Genomic DNA, 16,984 nt, shown 5'->3' with positions numbered 1-16,984 from the left:
CCTTAATGATTCTATGATTCTACGATTAGTGCAAATAACAAGACCCCGTGAGACACCACATCGGAGCCGAGCTCTAGACCATAAGCTAGCTCTCCAGGGAAATAAACCCAGCTCTCCTGCTTTACTTGGGGAGGGCTGATTTAACATCCCTACCTCAAGAAGAGGGAAACCACCACTGAAATGGGGATTTTCTCCATCTCCCCTACCTGCTGGCCCGGCCTGAGCCCCCCCATCACTGAACCTGTCTCCACAGGCCATCACTTTTATTATCCCTCTTTTATCCAGAGGGAACCTGCACCTCCCACTGCCCCTAAATCCTGCTTTAGTCCCCACGCTGCCAGGATGGTTTATCCGGGGAAACCTGGAACTGAGGGCTCCTGGGACAAAAAAAAAAAGCAGCCTTTCTGGCCCATGGGGACCAAGCCAATGAACTCAGTAGGGTTGGGTGGCCACTGGTCAGCTAAGTGTCTACAGCTGTCCACGTGCCACTGACCCTGCTCCTCCAGGCTTCATTCAGCTGTGCCTAGTCTGAAGGTGTATCAGAGACACCTGCACAGATATGAAGTAGGACTCCAGGCAGCCCTGAGCCTTTCTGGAGTGGCACTGGGAGGACACTGGACACTCATGCACCAGTGACTGAATTGAGCTGAGAGAGTCTTTCCTCAAATACAGAGACCCCAGGATTCACTGCAATCACCCAAACTTTGCAATGCATCTTCTCCCTTCCCTCAGCTAACAAGATCTGTAGTTGATACAAGTTCAAATTCTCCATTATCCAATGAGGCAACCAAAAAAAATTGTTGTGGGTCTTTTTATTTCCTTAAATAAGATTTTACACCTTTGTGGAGCTGATGGCATTACAGAGGATCGAGTTAACACCTCAGCGGAGGGAATGGGAATCATGGGGAATGCACTCTCTGCAAGATCTCCATCTTCTGCTCCAGCTCAGTTCAACACGGAGCAGCTTCCCCAGTGCTCATATTTTATGGGTACACCCTTCAGGGAAAACCCATGGGTTTCTGTAACTAAAGAAATTCTGTTGAGAGAAATAAACCCATGTTGGTTTTTTTTCCTAGACCCAGTCCATGCTGGGGCATGACTGCAGAGGCTTTTGTCACCCTCAGGGAGGTAGTGGGACAGTGCAGACCAGATCCATGACTGCTGGGTCCAAGAGTGCAGAAACAGCTTGATTTTCAGCTGCAACTTTCAGAAGAGACTTTCAAAAGACCTTTAGGGAAGTTATTAATTGTCCCCGTGTGAAACCTGCTTAGCACCAGTAGCTCTGGGCCTTGACTGCTTCAGCTGATAATAAATTCAGCACCAATGCAACAACCAGTATTTGGAGAATTTCCCGAAAACACAGATGTGAGTAGGCCTGGGTGCGTATGAAGCCAGAGCTGAAATCCCAGGACTGGGGTTTGTGATGGTGATGGAGCTGAGGAAGAGCATCCAGACACATGAGCACTGGTCCCAATGTCTTTGACCAGGTCAAAGACAACTTTTAAAACCATTATCTGCACATTATCCACTTCCCATGCCCTAGTTTTGGCCAATCCAAGGCACAGCCTAGGTAAGAATAAAACGGAATAGGGGAATAAAGGTTTAAAACAAAATTTAGGATGACACTTGGACAAAAGCATCTTTTTAAAACTCAAGTCCATGTGACAACACTCGCAAGGAAGAGATGGAAAGTGTGTTGCTTAAGCCCTGTTGAATCCTCAGGGATGCGCTGGAGGGAGCAATAGCGTATGAGCCTACAGACAGACCAGGGCCAGAAACCTTCCATCCCCATGGCCACACAAACTTGTTCAAACCTGGGAAAAGTGACAGAAATAAATCAAGTTTGGCAACTGCAAATGGTTGTGTCCAACCGATGCTGTAGAGCTGTGCCCACTAAAACCCACGCAACCCCCTCCCCTGGGAGCACCCAACCCTTGGACTGAGAGGCTTAAGAGCAGCACGCTGCTCCTCCAAGTGGGGCTGGGCATCACGGAGAGGAGGACAGCCCCATCGTCTGCTCCATACCATATACTGAAACACGACAGCTTCTGTCCTTGCATCACCCAGCCCAGAGATTTGCTCATCTCTGCACGATGCCGATCTGCAAGAAGTATGGTAGATAAAAGGCATCTCTTTAACAGTCCTTTCCTTTTCCTCCTTCTCCCAGTGCCACTGACCTGTGCCTCCACCTCACCTCTGCGCTGCCATGGCCACGCTAGAGACGCTGCCCATTCTTAGTGACCCAACCTACCCCAGCCCGGAGAACTTCCACGATTTTGCTCCCCAGCCATCCCAGCCCGCCTCCCAGAGCACCATGGGGAGCGTAGGCAGCGGAGTCGCCAACGACCAAGAGTTCGCCATGAAGAGCGTGGGGACCCGGACACAGAGCAGCGGCCGGCAGACGGAGGGGTCTCGCAACGGGTACTCCACGCGGGAGATCTCCAACCGCTACTCCGGCGAGGAGAAGACATACAGGTCAGAGAAAGTCTCCAATTCCCTCTACATCAATGGCGATCTGCGCAAGAGTGAGAAGGTGAAGATGGACATCTGTGGGAATGTGACCAACAACAACGAGAAGAACATGCCGCCTCCTCCCCAATACCGAGAGCCCAGTAACCCACCAAAGATATTGCCAATCTCCGGCAAACTAGACCAGGTGAGAATCCCCACCTCCCGGAGCACTGTGATGACCGTGGCACATCTCTAAAAACACAGACCAGGAAGCCTTGGGCAATGGTGCAATCCTGACAGTCTAATTCTTATTATGTAGATGGCATCACTTTTATGTACAGATAATATAATTCTTATTACTTTCAGGGGATTGAACAAAGGGGCATGTTAGTTCTTGAGAAACCCAAGAGCAGGATCACAAGTCTTCTACAGCTAAGTCTCCAGCTCATTTAAGCCTGTATTTAAGCCACCGGCTACTCCAACCTACCCGAGATGCTGTGCCTACCTCCCCGATTGATGGAGAGGGAGCTGGATTCAGCTCTCATTTTGATAAGTCCAGCATCTGAGTCCCACTCTTATGTTTTGTGCCATTTATAGGCAACCTCCTCACTGCCACCAAAAGGTGTTCTTGAAAGCAGCTATGAGCATCTGTGCCCCTTATGAGGGACAAAGTGACAAGTCTTGAAAACCACCCTTGTAAGTGTTATCACCCATCCAAGCCCAGTCCTCATGGCTCATATCGGCTTTGAGGAGCAAACATCTCCCAGGCCAGGCGTTTTAGATAGCCTGCTGCTCTGCTCCAGCGACTCCCATAATTCATGCCCTGGGGACGCTGCCTTGTGCGGTATTATTTCTGCAGCGTTTGGTGGCCTTTTCTCCTGGGCTGTTAATCCACCGGCCGCTGTAGTCCACCTTAGTCCCACATGCCAGGCGCCATGTTTTTGGTCTCCAACCTTGCCTGCTCACCAGGGCTTGTTCTGTTTCTCCTCGAAGGCATTTTCAAAACATCTTTGCTAATACAAAGCAGCTTCCTCTGGGTTAATTTTCACCTGAAACCCAACCTGCAGTAGGGGAGACTCAATCCCATTTTGAGGAAAATTTTGTTTCTGTAGGTGCATTCATGGGGTGAGGAATGTTCAAGGTTTTAAAATCCGTTCCAAATCCTTTACAGCTGCAGTCCGTTCTCCCTCCAGCATTGCTTATGGCCGCAGGAAACACAAACATTCAGATGAAGAACAGCTTCAGCATGTTCCTTGCCCGCTGTCGCTGCTAGGGTCACAGCTCCTATTCCTGTCCAAACATAAGCAGGACGTGATGTCCACACAGGGGAGAGATGACTGCCAGCAGGAGGGAAACAAGGTGCTCCTGGGGCAAAATGGCTGCTAATCCAAGGGTTCAATTCAGTTTTCAGCAAAAGGGAAATGCACCCTCAATGCTAGAAGTCCTTCAAAATATAATCTGCCAAAATCAAAGAGTTGTTTTGATCAGGTCTGGTAGGCAGGTGGCAGCCCTCCTTCTTGCAAAGAGCACTAAGAGGACCCAAGGAGTATTCCAGGGAAAAATGCACACAGATTTGGGGTGAGTCAAGATTTTTTTTTTTTTTCAACTGGGGCAAGGAAACAGAAGGTGTTGCCCTACGAGTGACCACAGGTCCCTCATGTTAAATCCCAAATGGCCCAGGGTGTAATAAGGCTGAGAAATACGGAGCTAGCCCAAGGTGTTTTAGCTCCATCAGCCCCAGCCTGTGCTGATGTATCTCTTTTGTGTGTTGTTACCAAGCTTCCTGCTATGTTTGATGCGTGGTCCTTTTTCCTTTTGCAGAGCAATGAGCCCTTAGTTAGACCCTCAGCCTTTAAACCAGTAGTTCCTAAAAACTTCCATTCCATGCAGAACCTCTGCCCGCCGCAGAGCAACGGGGTGACAGAGAACAGAAAGAGCTTGAACCATGCCAACAGCAATAGCCCGTCCGCACCCAAAAGTGGACTCGACAAGAGCAGCCTTAACAGGACTACAAACCAAGTGGGGGGCCTTTCGGATTCAGGCCGTAACTCGTTAACGAGCCTGCCCACGTACGGGACAGGCTACAGCCAGCACGTGGGTCCAATGAGCGCCTCCACAAGCCACATCAACCGCATCGGTACAACCTACGTGGACAAGAACATCGCGGGATACAACGGGATATCTACCTCAGACAGCGGGCGGTCTTCAAGCAAGAGCACCTCTTCATTCAACAGACTGAACCATCTCAATGAAACGATGCCTTTCCACTCGCCTTCAACGGACGACATCATCCAAGACCTGGAAGATCGGCTGTGGGAGAAGGAGCAGGAGGTCCTCCAGATGCGAAGGAACTTGGACAAAAGCGAGGCAGCCATCTTCCAAGTGTTCGAGGAGAAACAGAAGATCTGGGAGAGGGAAATGGAGGACCTGAGGCAAAACTATGCCAACAAATTGCAACAGGTCTCCAAAAAGGCGCAGCGGGCTCAGCAGGCCTTGCAGCTCCAAATCTTCAAGCTCCAGCAAGAGAAAAAAAAACTCCAAGATGATATGGGACAACTCCTCCAGCAACGAGAGGAGCTAGAGAAGAAATTTGTGGCTTTCAAGAAGGAACAGGCTGAGTTTCTCCCAAAGATTGAAGAGACCAAGTGGGAGGTAAGAGTCTTTTTGTAACAGACCTTGAGTGAGGTTTTCACTGAGGGCTCCAATAGCCCAAAATACCTCCCATTTGCCCTAAGTGGACCCCACAGACAATGGCTACGGGTTGGTGGCCTCCAGGTAACAGATGACACTTCAGTCACCTCTTCATTTGTCTGAGCCCCAAGCCTGTAGTTTTTAATTAAACTAAAATGAGCACAATTTTTCTGTGCATGCTTCCTGCGCTGGTTAATAATTTGGCTTCAGAGTCAGGTCACTCCAGTGTGTGACATTTGAATCTAGTTTCAGTGAATACAGGTCTTTCCATACAGGTATTTGTGCGTACCAAAATTGGGTTTAAGTCTATTTTAATTAAATTTTTCTAACATGTGGGTTTGGGCAAACCTTGAAACCGCTTTTCAAATATTTGATTTTTTTTTGTTTAAGATATAAAGCAAGTGAGCTAAGAATGATACCGATAGCCAAGTCTACCTCATGCTTTCCATTGTAACACACTGTTTTCAGTTGCTAATAAGTTTATCTCTCTTAAAAGGCTGAAAGGCAAATTCCTCTTTCTAGTTCTCCTTTTGAGTCTTACATATTTTTTCTACTGTTTCTATTTTTAGAACATTTTATCAAAGTCTGTTTGTATAGCCAGTGCTAATATATTTTTTTTTCCAGCTTGATCATGTGAAGAATTTTAATCCTTCCATGGACTGGCTAGAAACTTTAAATTTATTAAGAACGCAGAGGCAAAACATAGCTCTAGAATCAAGAAGACCCTATTCTGCTAATCCTGATGGAAAGTCAATGAAGCTGGGATTAATTAGGCTCTGAAATGTGCTATTTGCAGATGTTCAGCAGACCTTATTAGAGGCTTGCTATAAAATCTCTGCAAGTTACATCCCAGAACAAGCAGGCTTCATTGTCCCACATGGTGCCTCCTCTGGCCAGCTGCTCTGTCCTGGTCTTTTGTGTCTTCCAACAAGTTAGGTCTGGAAAGTTCCCTGATTTTGCACCAGTAAAACTGCAGATGGGCTTTTGATTATTTGCTTCACTGCTATAGTTCTGTCTGCAACAGCTAACCCAGTGGTATCGATGTAAAGATAGGGACTCAGCTTATGGATCAAGACACCTAAAATTTGTAGGCACCTACACTTGTTGACTTGCTCTCCAGGCTCCATGCACTGTACTGCCTAGATCTCCACAGCACCCAAGTAGAGGCCAAAATTTAAGTATTTGAATCTGTAAGTCGATTCCTATCCAAGCTGTTCCTTCATCATGTATTTCTCTGCCTTTTGGGAAGAGCTAGCCCACGGAGAGCACTTTCAGTAAATTGTGCATTCTTTTTAGCTAGGCAGTAACTACACCACTTTAACTACAGCTAACAAGCGCAATACGGTTCTGCATCTGCTGCAGACGAGTGCTGGTGTGGATGTGGGTTCTCCAGGGGGAACCACCATGGCTGTCAGCTCCAGGGAAAGCTGCTACCAGTAGGAAGTGACTGGGTACATCTCCTAGCTATTCAGCCATTCGTAGTGAGCACTGGACTATCCCGATAGCTGAGCTTCAAGGTCTCGCTCAACATTATGCACCAGGCAAGCCCTCTATAGCAGAGAAGCTTGGAAGTTGCAATGAAGGCAGCGGAGAGGAGAGTTTGTCTGAGGAACATTGACCCAACTGGAGCAGAGCAGCAAGGGACCTTGCAGGCACCACAGGAGGGATGAAAGGCCAAGCATTTAATGTATGACAAGAGACAGGAGTTTCAGGAGGACAGGACACCCTGGTCTGGAGGTGGCTACCAAGTCTATTTTTAATTATGCCTATACTCTTTGATCACTGATGGTTCTTTGATGCCACTCCCCAGCCCAGACTTCTGCCAGCATAGGTAGGGACTGGTTGTCTCTACAATCACCCACAGCAGACAGATCAGATCTGCCACTGCAGAGCCCTGAAAACCACGGAGTTCATGGGAAAATGAGGGTTTGGTCATTTTTATGGTTCACTTCCAACACCCACAACTATTCACGCAACTGTCACCTTTGGTGGAGTACGCAGGTGCAGAGGAGTGTCATATTGAATGGTGACACCTATGTAACGCAAATATACACTGCAGCAAGGGTATTTCCACTGGGCTTGTGCACCTTACCCCATGGGTGAGACTTGAGCCAGTCAAGTGCCCAAGGTTAGTGCATGGTAGTCCCATTTCAGCAAGGGGGGGTTGCAGCTCTCTCCTTGATCTTTGGTAGAGGGGCTGTCACTCTTCATGCCCTGCCCCAAAAGAATTAAATAGCTACCAGTCCCTGGACTGTCCCCAGTGAAGTGAACCCTAAAATTTAGTCAACTGGGTTCTTCAGGAGTCTTCTTTTGGGAGGGAAAGTGTCACAGGACAAGAAAAAGTAGTTATCTACTGTTTCTGCATCCTGTCCTACACTCCCTGTGCTCAGGAGAGCCCGGGTGGTCTGCAGTTCTGAGATGTTTCTGTCTCAGGCTTGTCCAAGGTCCAGATCCCATTGAGGTCAGTGGGAAAACTGCTGAGAGCAGAGGATTTGAGGTCAAGCACTGCAGGCTTGTGGTTAGGTGAGTAAGATGAATGCAGGGAGGGAAGCATCGGTGTCTGCTCACCACCAGTGAGGACCACAGCACTTAGCTTAGCTGTTTGCTCAGCTCCAGCTGGGAACAGCATCAGGTCCCTGAGAGCCAGGAAGAAACACCAAATCTCCCCCACAAATGTGGGGACAACCTCTAGGTCTTTGGCATGGTCTGGGTCCTTGTGAAGACTGGAACTCAGTCCTTGAGCAGCGTCACCGGCTGTCCCCTCCCGTTACCTGAGCCTCCGGCCATGCAGACGTTTCACAGGCAGCGTGGGGACAAGCAGCGGTGGCGGCTCCTCACTGCCTTCCTCCTGCCTCATGGATGCTCTCCCCGCAGGTGTGCCAGAAGGCGGGTGAGATCTCCCTGCTCAAGCAGCAGCTGAAGGACTCCCAAGCGGACGTCTCCCAGAAGCTGAATGAGATCGTGGGACTGCGGACGCAGCTCAAGGAAGGTAAGAACTTCCTTCGGGAGAAGGAGGAGCAGATCCTTACCCTGAAGGACTCCTACAGCTCCAAGAGCGTCAACCTGGAGATCTGTGAGAGCGAACTGCAGAGGAAGATGAGTGAGGTCCAGGTGTTGAGGGAAAAACTGAACCACTGTGAGCTTGAGGTCTCCGGCCTGAAGCGGACAATTGCCAGCATGGGACCTCCGGGGCCTTTTGGTGGGGACCTTGGTGAGAAGCTGCGGGACCCGCTGGCCTGCGAGAGTGACGAAGCCAAGATGCAGCGGCAGAGCGAGGACAGCGTCAACACCCTGCGGAAGGAGGTGGAGCGGCTCCAGACAGAGCTGAAGCTGGAGCGGCAGCAGCGGGAGCAGCAGGTGATGGACTTTGAGGAGGAGCGGCGCACATGGCAAGAAGAGAAGGAGAAAGTCATCAAGTACCAGAAGCAGCTGCAACTGAACTACGTGGAGATGTACCAGAAGAACCAGCTCCTGGAGCACAAGGTGAACGAGATGAACACGAAGGCCACCAGCCCCCCGCACACCGAGGAGAAAAAACCATGGACCCCCTCCAGACTCGAGCGAATAGAGTCCACCGAGATCTGAGGTGGGACCAAGACAATACAACGTAATTTTTTCATTGCCGTGCATGTACTACCTACTCAAGCCAGTGATCTTCCGAAGGATAATACGCTACCGTAGGAGCGGTGTGAGTCTGCTCACACCAAGCTCTGTCACCCCTACTCTATACTTCTGTGCTCTGTAGGTAAAATAACTGTGGATGTGCGTTGTTTTTCTCTCGATAATGCAACATCTCTTTTGTTTTTTTCCTAGTACCGCTGGTGAGGGTCAATTGGCTCTTTTGTAATCTGCCGTGACTGTTACTTCGCTAGAGGCTGCCATCCCCTCTCCTACAATTCACCTCTCTTCGGTTGGTTGTTTTGGAGGGTTGTATTTGGTTTCTTTGGTTTTCCAAGCATTTACGTGCAGCAAAACAGTTCAAAGTGGCAGGTTTTTTTTCAGGGCATTTTTAGCCACATTGGCTAATGGAGCAAAGCTCTCGGGATCATGAGCAAACTCACTGTTCTGCATCAAGTATTCTGTCTAGACGGTGGTCTTAGTGAAGTCAGTGGGAGGTTGGCCACTGATTTCAGTGAAACCAGACATATCTCTACCAGATGACTCCCTCTTGCGATCCCATAGCTACCATGGTTGCAAGGGGTTAGGACACCCTTGAGGAGCAGGATGAGGCTGTCCTGGTAACATAAGACAACAAGGAATGATTGCCCAGCAGAAGTCTCTTTGGAGGCTCAGCAGAGCTTGACATATGCTGCGTTTTCATTTCGTTGTGGTTTCTTTCTGCCATTCCACTTCTCTCCTGGGTTGTGATCAACCCTGGGAGCAGAAATACCCTCCCACCTCTGCCTTGGTCCCCCTATTCTTACCATATACTCAAGCTGGCTACAGCAAGAAAAAAACTTGGAAATCCAAGATAGTTTCCTTCCCCCAAAGCCCTCTTACTTCCCAAAGTCAACGGAATCAAGGTTTGGGGAAGCCTCCAAACCTGCGGGATGTTTATGCAAAGTGAAGCTTTAGCAATTTGCCCAACAGTGGGCAATTGTGCTACCCCATTCCCAAATGAGTGATGCTTTGGTGCACTCTCTCGGTCTAGGGTCTACTTAAAAAATGGCATCCGAGCCTCACTCAGGAGTTGCAGCGAGCACGTATCAGCATTACCGCTAGATTGCAACGGGGCGAGCATTAGCCTTCAGTACAGCCATTTCAAACAGCACCCATAGCGATCCCACGGCATCACATATTCCAGGGACAGAGATAACGCAGGCCCAGCTTAAGAAAATACTCAGCTACTAACTCTGAGCATGAAAGCAGTCGTAAGAAAGGAAAATGCTTAAGATCACGCAAGTGCTTATGCCCTGGCAGAATAATAACCAAATCTTATACGCACAGTCGCTGAGAATGGTGCAGGCATCAAAAACCAGCATTCAGCTTTAAAAGGTGGGCAAAGTGGGTCTGGCTCTCCCTTTCACGGACACTTTTTTACCGTGATCCACAGCAAAGAGTAAAAAATGTTGCAAAGTGGGATTTGCACTGACTGGGCAGTGGCCAAAGGATCAACGCAAGTGGGAATTTTGGCTCTTTGCCCTAGGGAGCAGCTAGAAGGACAAAGCTAGAATTAGCACTGGGACATCCTGGGATGTCCATGTGAGGTGACTCTCGGGAGAGTTTTGCCAGATCGCATTTCATCTGCATACCAAGGAAGAACCTCAGGGCGTTGAGGGGCTGAAGACCTTCCAAACAAAAGCCCTGAAGCTACTCATTTTCCATGTTCCCTTCCCCGAAAGCTCCTCCCTCCCCATCACCAGGTCTGACCTTCAAGTTGGGACCAAACATTGTTGTGGTGAGCTCCAGACTGAGCAAAGAGGCTGAGCAGGAGAGAGGAGATTTCAACTAGTCCCACCAACCCCCAGCCAAGGTCAACAGATAGTATTACTGGGCTGGAACTGTTGGTGGCTGGCAGCGATCCCTGGAACCATAGAAAATCGAGATGTGCGATGAGACCAGTGCATTTCAAGATCCTAGTTGACGGTACCTGTCTTTTCCCACCACTTCTGCCTTTGGAGCTGAAGGAAGACACAACCCATCAGTCTGGAAAACACCAGGGCAGCTCAGGCTAAGCCCCTCTCACCAGACCAGCCATAGAAAGGAGGACTGGGTCAGGTCCGATCCCTGAAGGGCGTGGAGATGAGTCCCACTATGAATCCTGCAGATGCTTCAGCACTCTTGGACGTCAGCCCGCGCACCCCACTGAGGAAGGAGTGCAGCTGCCTGCCGGTGCCACCCAGCAGCAGACTTTGCCATGCCAAGGGAGACACCCACGTGCGCTGCGCAAACTTACGCTTGGCCAGGCAAATCCTAGAGCTTCCTCCATTTCATACATTGGGCCTTCAAGATAGAGTCAAACATCCCACAGTGTCAGGGTTGGAGATTTGGTGTCTTGTGTCATCTTGCCTTTCTGTGCCTCTCTTTCCACATCAGATAAACCTACGATGTCTTTCTTCCCAAAGCAGTTGTGAGGCATCTGTGCTTGTGCAGGGCTTTGCAGTCCTTGGGCAAAAGGGAAAAGCACAGAAAAATTGCAAAAGGCTCAGTCTCAGATGGTCGTATGGTATTTTTGAGGCCACCACAGCAAAAGCAAACACAACAGCAACCGTCCTCACGACAAGATGAGTCCAGTAACATTGAGGGTCATTTCCACCTTTGCTCCTCCTGGCTCCACTGACATGGAAGTTGGCTTCCCACTAACCATCGCAGGAATCAGTGTTTCAGTCAGTGGCTCAAGAACACCCAGAGTGATTGAGTTTCAAGTAGGTGTACACTGCAATTCCCCGCTGCGTTAATATCCAAGAGGAATGGACACTGGCATCACCCTGTGGGACTCCTTCTCACCAGAACTCCTTGCTAATCCATGGGCAGGAGAAGCAGGTGTCTGGCCTCCCCACGTACCTGGATCCGGTCAGCAGCAGTCAGCCAAGCCCTCCAGCGTGCCAGGTTTGCTCTATCATGTTTTTCCTAGATCTTCTTTGCAGTGGTGCCAGGAATGAGTGTGTCTTGATGTGAAACCTGGAGGCATATGGGTTTGTCTGACCGCTGGAGGGTGCTGGACTGCCCAGGGACTCAATGGCCTCACAGTGCATCCATCAGCAGATGCTCCTTGGGATGGAGCAGGAGCAGCAAGGAGAGATTCTTCACCCTGGAGGAGGAAAGGTACACTCCCTTCACCTTTTTCTTCACTGCATCACTTTGATCTAGAGTTTCGATCCAGATCGGAGCAACCTCAATTGTGGCCATTCACCCTGGAGGAGGAAAGGTACACTCCCCTCACCTTTTTCTTCACTGCATCATTTTGATTTAGAGTTTCGATCCAGATCTGAGCAACCTCAATTGTGGCCGTTCCCTGGATGACAGAGAGCCTTGCAGACACCATTAAGACACTGTCCTGCTGATGTTGATTTTCCTTCTTTTGGGATTTGCCCAGCATCCCCTAAGCACTCAGCTGTCCTGCAGAAACCACCACCCTAGGCTATGGTAACATAAAATACAGATGTTTTTGGCAAGTGCCCCAGCCAAACTACCATGAAGGATTCCTGCTCTTCAGGAATCCTCCCCACAACTGGGTGCACTGCTTCCCATCACGTCCTCTCCCATGTGCTAGCACTGTGCGGCCACGTACTGGTAACCCGTCTCTCTTGGAGGTGACTACCCTTTGCTCAGCAGAGATGGAGCAAAATGATGGTGGGACACCTGGGTTCCTGTTGTTTGTGCTCAGATTTGGCCCAGACAGGAGCTCACCTAGCTCTTTCCGGACCTTAACACTTTCACCTGCTGACTGGATGAAGTCTCCCATCACAAGCTTGGTCTGCATTGAGGCCCTGTGATCTTAGCCGTGGAACAAGATAGCCGAGGGATGCCAGACTGACATTTTGATAACATATCCTGGGAATGGCCAAGGAGGTTGACATCTTGTCTTTTGGAGGCTCAGGCAGGGCTGATAGAATGTTTCAGACCCATGAAACTCACCTCAGAGTTTGGACTTGACCATAACCCAGCTGTCTCCTCCATCTTTGCTCAGCCAGCTCTGGAGCTGATGGGATTCAGTGTGATGTACTGGCTCATGTGTAATTCTTCAAATACTGCCCTCAAAATCTTAAACGTGGTTAGTGTCTCCACTGAAACACCAAGTCATCTCTAACTTGCCATTGGCCAACAGCAAAAGCTGTGGTGACAAGGGTCTCAGGTCTGTGCCCACACATGAGGTCCAGGGACATTAGAGATGCTCTGGGACACCTGATGCATGGGGCTGGCCAATATGATCCAAGACCTATGGGAGAGCCAGGCCAGTGGTGGGAAGACCTGGAGTATCTCTAGTGGCACATCACACATATGCAGGAAACCAAGTCATGCTCCAGGCATGTCCATATGGTCATTATGAGCAAACACAGGACACAGATCAGCTCCAGCAATTTCCATCCATGAGGGCTAAGCAGGCTATCCTGGCGGCAGGGAAGGTCTAAGCAGCCCCTCTTACCACTTGCTGCGAGTGGGGTTGCTTTGCTCCACCACCATTTCAAGGTTGATTGCTGTCGCTGTAAGATTCCGACCCAGCTGGGCTAGCTCCCCTCGCGCAGCCAGCACTCCTGTCTCACCCTGGGTGTGAATGCCGCAACCACCGCGCGTTGTTGTGCTTCACACAGTCCCACTTAGCTTCTGCCACTGTCTGGTGGCAGCCGGCTGCACCGTTCCTGCTGTCGCTGGCGTCATGCCGGAGGGAGATCACCTCCGGGTTTCTGCACTCAAAATAGGAATCGAGTTGTTGCTCTTATGCTGCTACGTTATACGGAGATAAGTGTACTTGGATGTAAATAACAGCCCAGCTCTGTATATACAATGATTAAATGAAGAGACAAGAAAGCTCTGTGGCTTCTATATTGGTGAGTGGGATCAACAGTAGCAGCAGATGCTGCGTTCGAGCGCTGAGCGCTACGCAAGGGTGCTCAGCACCCCCTGAGCTTTCGCTGGCTGCAGTGGAAACGGGGGGTGCTCAGCACTTCCCAGGAAAGCAATCCGCTTGGGATTGGCTCCAACAGAGCAGTCTGGTGTCACTCTGTCCTGCTTCGATGCTTGCTGTCATCCTGAAGCAGGATTTGCAATTGTCCCCTGGTTAAGGCTGAAGTCCCCTCTGCCCATCCTCACGTCGCATGTAAACCCCTTGCAAACAGTGGCTCCCAGCGGTGTCCCCCTTGAGCCCTGCTGTCCATGAGCTCTGCCCATGGAAAGGACCAACCCACCCCACTCCTGCCCCTCACAGTGGCACTTTATAGCTTGCTCAAGACAGCGTGCTCACAAGCAACATGACCAAAGATCTCCAGAGGACATTGGACTGCATGCTTGGAGCTGCCTCCCGGCTTTCCTGGGGAGGGATGAGGCCAGTGTGGGCTGGGAAGGGGGAACGAGAGCTGGCAGGGGAGAGGAGAGGGCTTGGATTTCCCTGTGTCCCAGCTGGGAACATCTGCAGGGCCATAAGGGGCCTTCCCTGTGCTAGACAGGACAGGGTAGAAAGGAATTCCTGGGTGAGCTGATTGTCCCCAGTTGTTTACACCAGTATCCCCCATGGCCGTGCCAACCAGCTCCATGCATTGCCCAGGGAGAGTGTGGACCAGGGGCTGTTCCCAGGAGGCAGAATGGATGGATGCAACCCCCCTTTTTTCTTGAGGAGAAGAGAGGATGCATGCCAAGCCATTACACTTGTCTTCAGGGCCACAGGTCTCCTCTACCTTGCTACAGGGTCCAGTCAAGGGCTTCTTCTGGCTCAGTGTGAATTGGCCAGGAAAATGTGTATCCTGAGAGCTGGTGGTCCTCCTGGCTGCCCTCTTAGTGTCCTCTCCCCAGCTCACCCCACAGCGTCCTCATCAGGGAACCATCTCCCGAGATGAAGGCACCATGGCCTTTGCTTCTTGGGGTGCTGATGGCATCTCTGCCCACCTTAGCTCCATGAAGGCTCCTGAACCTGGTCCGAGCCTCGGCAAGTGGAGCGTAGGCCAGTGGGAGATCTGTGCTCCTCCGCCCACAGTGCTCCTGTGGATGGGTTGCTTAGGTGGGTCTGGGCCTCGGGCATGTGCCTCTTCACCGCGCCTCTGCTCCATGGCTGTGCTAAGCCTTCTCTGCTCCATTCCTACCAAGAACATGAAATCCTGCTGATGTGCAGTGACAGCTCTCACTTCTGTCCTGGATGGAAGCAGGTCCAATTTGCCGTTATTCTAACCCAACCCTTCAGCCTAAGCCTTGAAGGCCACTTTCTAGAGTTAGTTTTCATCGAGACCCTTTGCCACATGTTGCCTGTGCCCTGCTACTCCTCTGTCCCAGCTCTGCAGACTCCCTGCCTCGTTTCAGATCATCACCATCCCTGTTGCCCCAGGAGCAGTCAGTGCCTCTCCCAGATACGTCTGAACAAGCCGGAGCTGAAGCCCAAAGCCCCCACTAAGAGTGGTATGTCCCGATCCTGCCCTCAGAGGAGCTTTTTAGACTACTGATCCTCACCTCTTCTCTCCGTCATTCCCATGTCAGTTAGATCAGCCCTGCTTTACCTCCAAGAACAATCTTGCTTCTTGCTGAAGGACATCCCCACGGCTTGCAATCACTTGACATCATTGCATGGGGCTTCACACCATTGCAACACCACACCCAGCCAGCTCTGGGGCTTCCCCGGTCCTTCTGCTCTCTGGAAAGACAGAGGTGTGAGGAGTGTATGAGTGCCCCTGATCTGTAGGGGCACGCAGCACCCATCCCACCTGGTCCCCAGTGTATCGAAGGGTTGGGATCACATCTAGCCGTTTGCAGATGTTGGCTTCCCAATAGGATGTTCCATGCTGGCACTGCAACTGCCAGCAACACCAGAAATGAGCCTCTGCATTTCCAGGATAAGCCTCCTCCCTGGTTCTCCCAACGAAGGGGATCGTATTAGATCTGGAGCCTGGGACAACCTCTGACACGGAGGGTTGTGTTTTCACGGCTCTTTTACAGATCTGTTTTTTCAGACAGAAAGTGTCTGCTTTCTGTCACAAAGCAATAGGTTTTTCTAGAGAGATTTAAAAGGGACCATTCCCAACTCTGATACTTGCAGGCAAGCCAATGTTCCCTTGAATACCTTCATAGCTCCAGCCCTGGGCTCTCCTTCGGAAAGGGATGTGAGGTCCAGTCTGGCTGGACCAAATAATCACCAATGGTTTGAGCTTGGCGGTCCCCATTCGTCTGGAGAGCCCGAAGCTGCCCATATCCAGCAGGCCACCAGTCTGGGTCCCCAGGAGGGGTGGTCCACCGCCCTCCGGTGCCCATCCTATGACTGCTACTGGGTCCCTGCAGGAGGTCTTCGCCATTAGCTCACCCACACGGGAGCCGCTGGGTCCCCTGGGGTTTCTGAGCTCACAGAGTCACATTCGGTGACAGCCAGACACCAGTGGGAGACCATAACACTGGCTCCGCCATTCCGAAGGGCCAGGCTGTCCTAGGAGCCCTCTTGGAAGAGAAGGTCCCCTTTTCCCCACGGGTGACACGTGGGTTCCCTTCCAGTGGCCGAAGGGAGCAAAACGCGCGCGGGTAGAGCTCCACCACCGGTGCAAAACCACTCCATCACCGGTGCAAAAAAATGCTGCACAACCGGCCAATGTGTCTATGCAGTCCCTTTCCATGCAGCGGCGTCCCTGCAGAGCCCAGCCCAGGGCTGGAGCTCCTCCAAGGTGTCTTCGTTTGCACTCACTCGGACCTGGTAAACGCTGTGAGCCAAGAGGAATCCCTCTTGGTCTTTGCCTTGCACCGGGCAGTATGCTTGTGAGGGTTTCCTCATCCTAAATCGATGCACGTTGCTTAGTTGCCTGTCTTCTGCGTCTGTTCTCCAGCAGATCAATAGGTGTCCCCCCAAAACCCAGCTCCCCGATGGGAGAACGTCAGGTTGGGCCAGCCGGCGCACCCAAGCAAGCCTGCTGTCTGATTTCACCAGCAATAAAAGCCCCGCGCCTGCGGTCTGATTTCCCCAGCAATAAAAGCCCCGCGGAGGAGCGGCCAGAGCTCTCCGCTGCCGCTCCACCGCCGGGTGAGCTGCAGGCTGTGTCTGTGTGTAGGACTTCTGCATTAGACCCTTCGTCCAACGTTTTGGACCTACCCAACTGTAAATTCAAACCCAGCCTTGTGCTTTCTTTCCTCTTGTTCGTTTCTTGACGGCTTGGTCTCTCTCTGCTCTTACTGTGAATTCAAACCAGAAGTGTTCTGAACTCGAATCCGTTACTGTTTT

The 16,984-nt window shown here is 50.9% G+C and overlaps 1 protein-coding gene across 1 annotated transcript; it reads left to right on the top strand.

Annotated features, from left to right (window-relative positions):
• Positions 1-2,206: 2,206 nt before the first annotated feature.
• LOC104077888 (leucine zipper putative tumor suppressor 3) lies at positions 2,207-8,727 on the top strand. The gene is made up of 3 exons (XM_009579299.1): positions 2,207-2,656; positions 4,273-5,103; positions 8,017-8,727. The coding sequence occupies exons 1-3, from the start codon at positions 2,207-2,209 to the stop codon at positions 8,725-8,727; spliced, it is 1,992 nt and encodes a 663-aa protein (XP_009577594.1).
• Positions 8,728-16,984: the final 8,257 nt, after the last annotated feature.

This window comes from Fulmarus glacialis, unplaced genomic scaffold (genome assembly GCF_000690835.1).
Source record: "Fulmarus glacialis isolate BGI_N327 unplaced genomic scaffold, ASM69083v1 scaffold17836, whole genome shotgun sequence".
Lineage (NCBI taxonomy): Eukaryota > Metazoa > Chordata > Aves > Procellariiformes > Procellariidae > Fulmarus > Fulmarus glacialis.
This window is presented reverse-complemented; position numbering and strand designations above follow the sequence as displayed.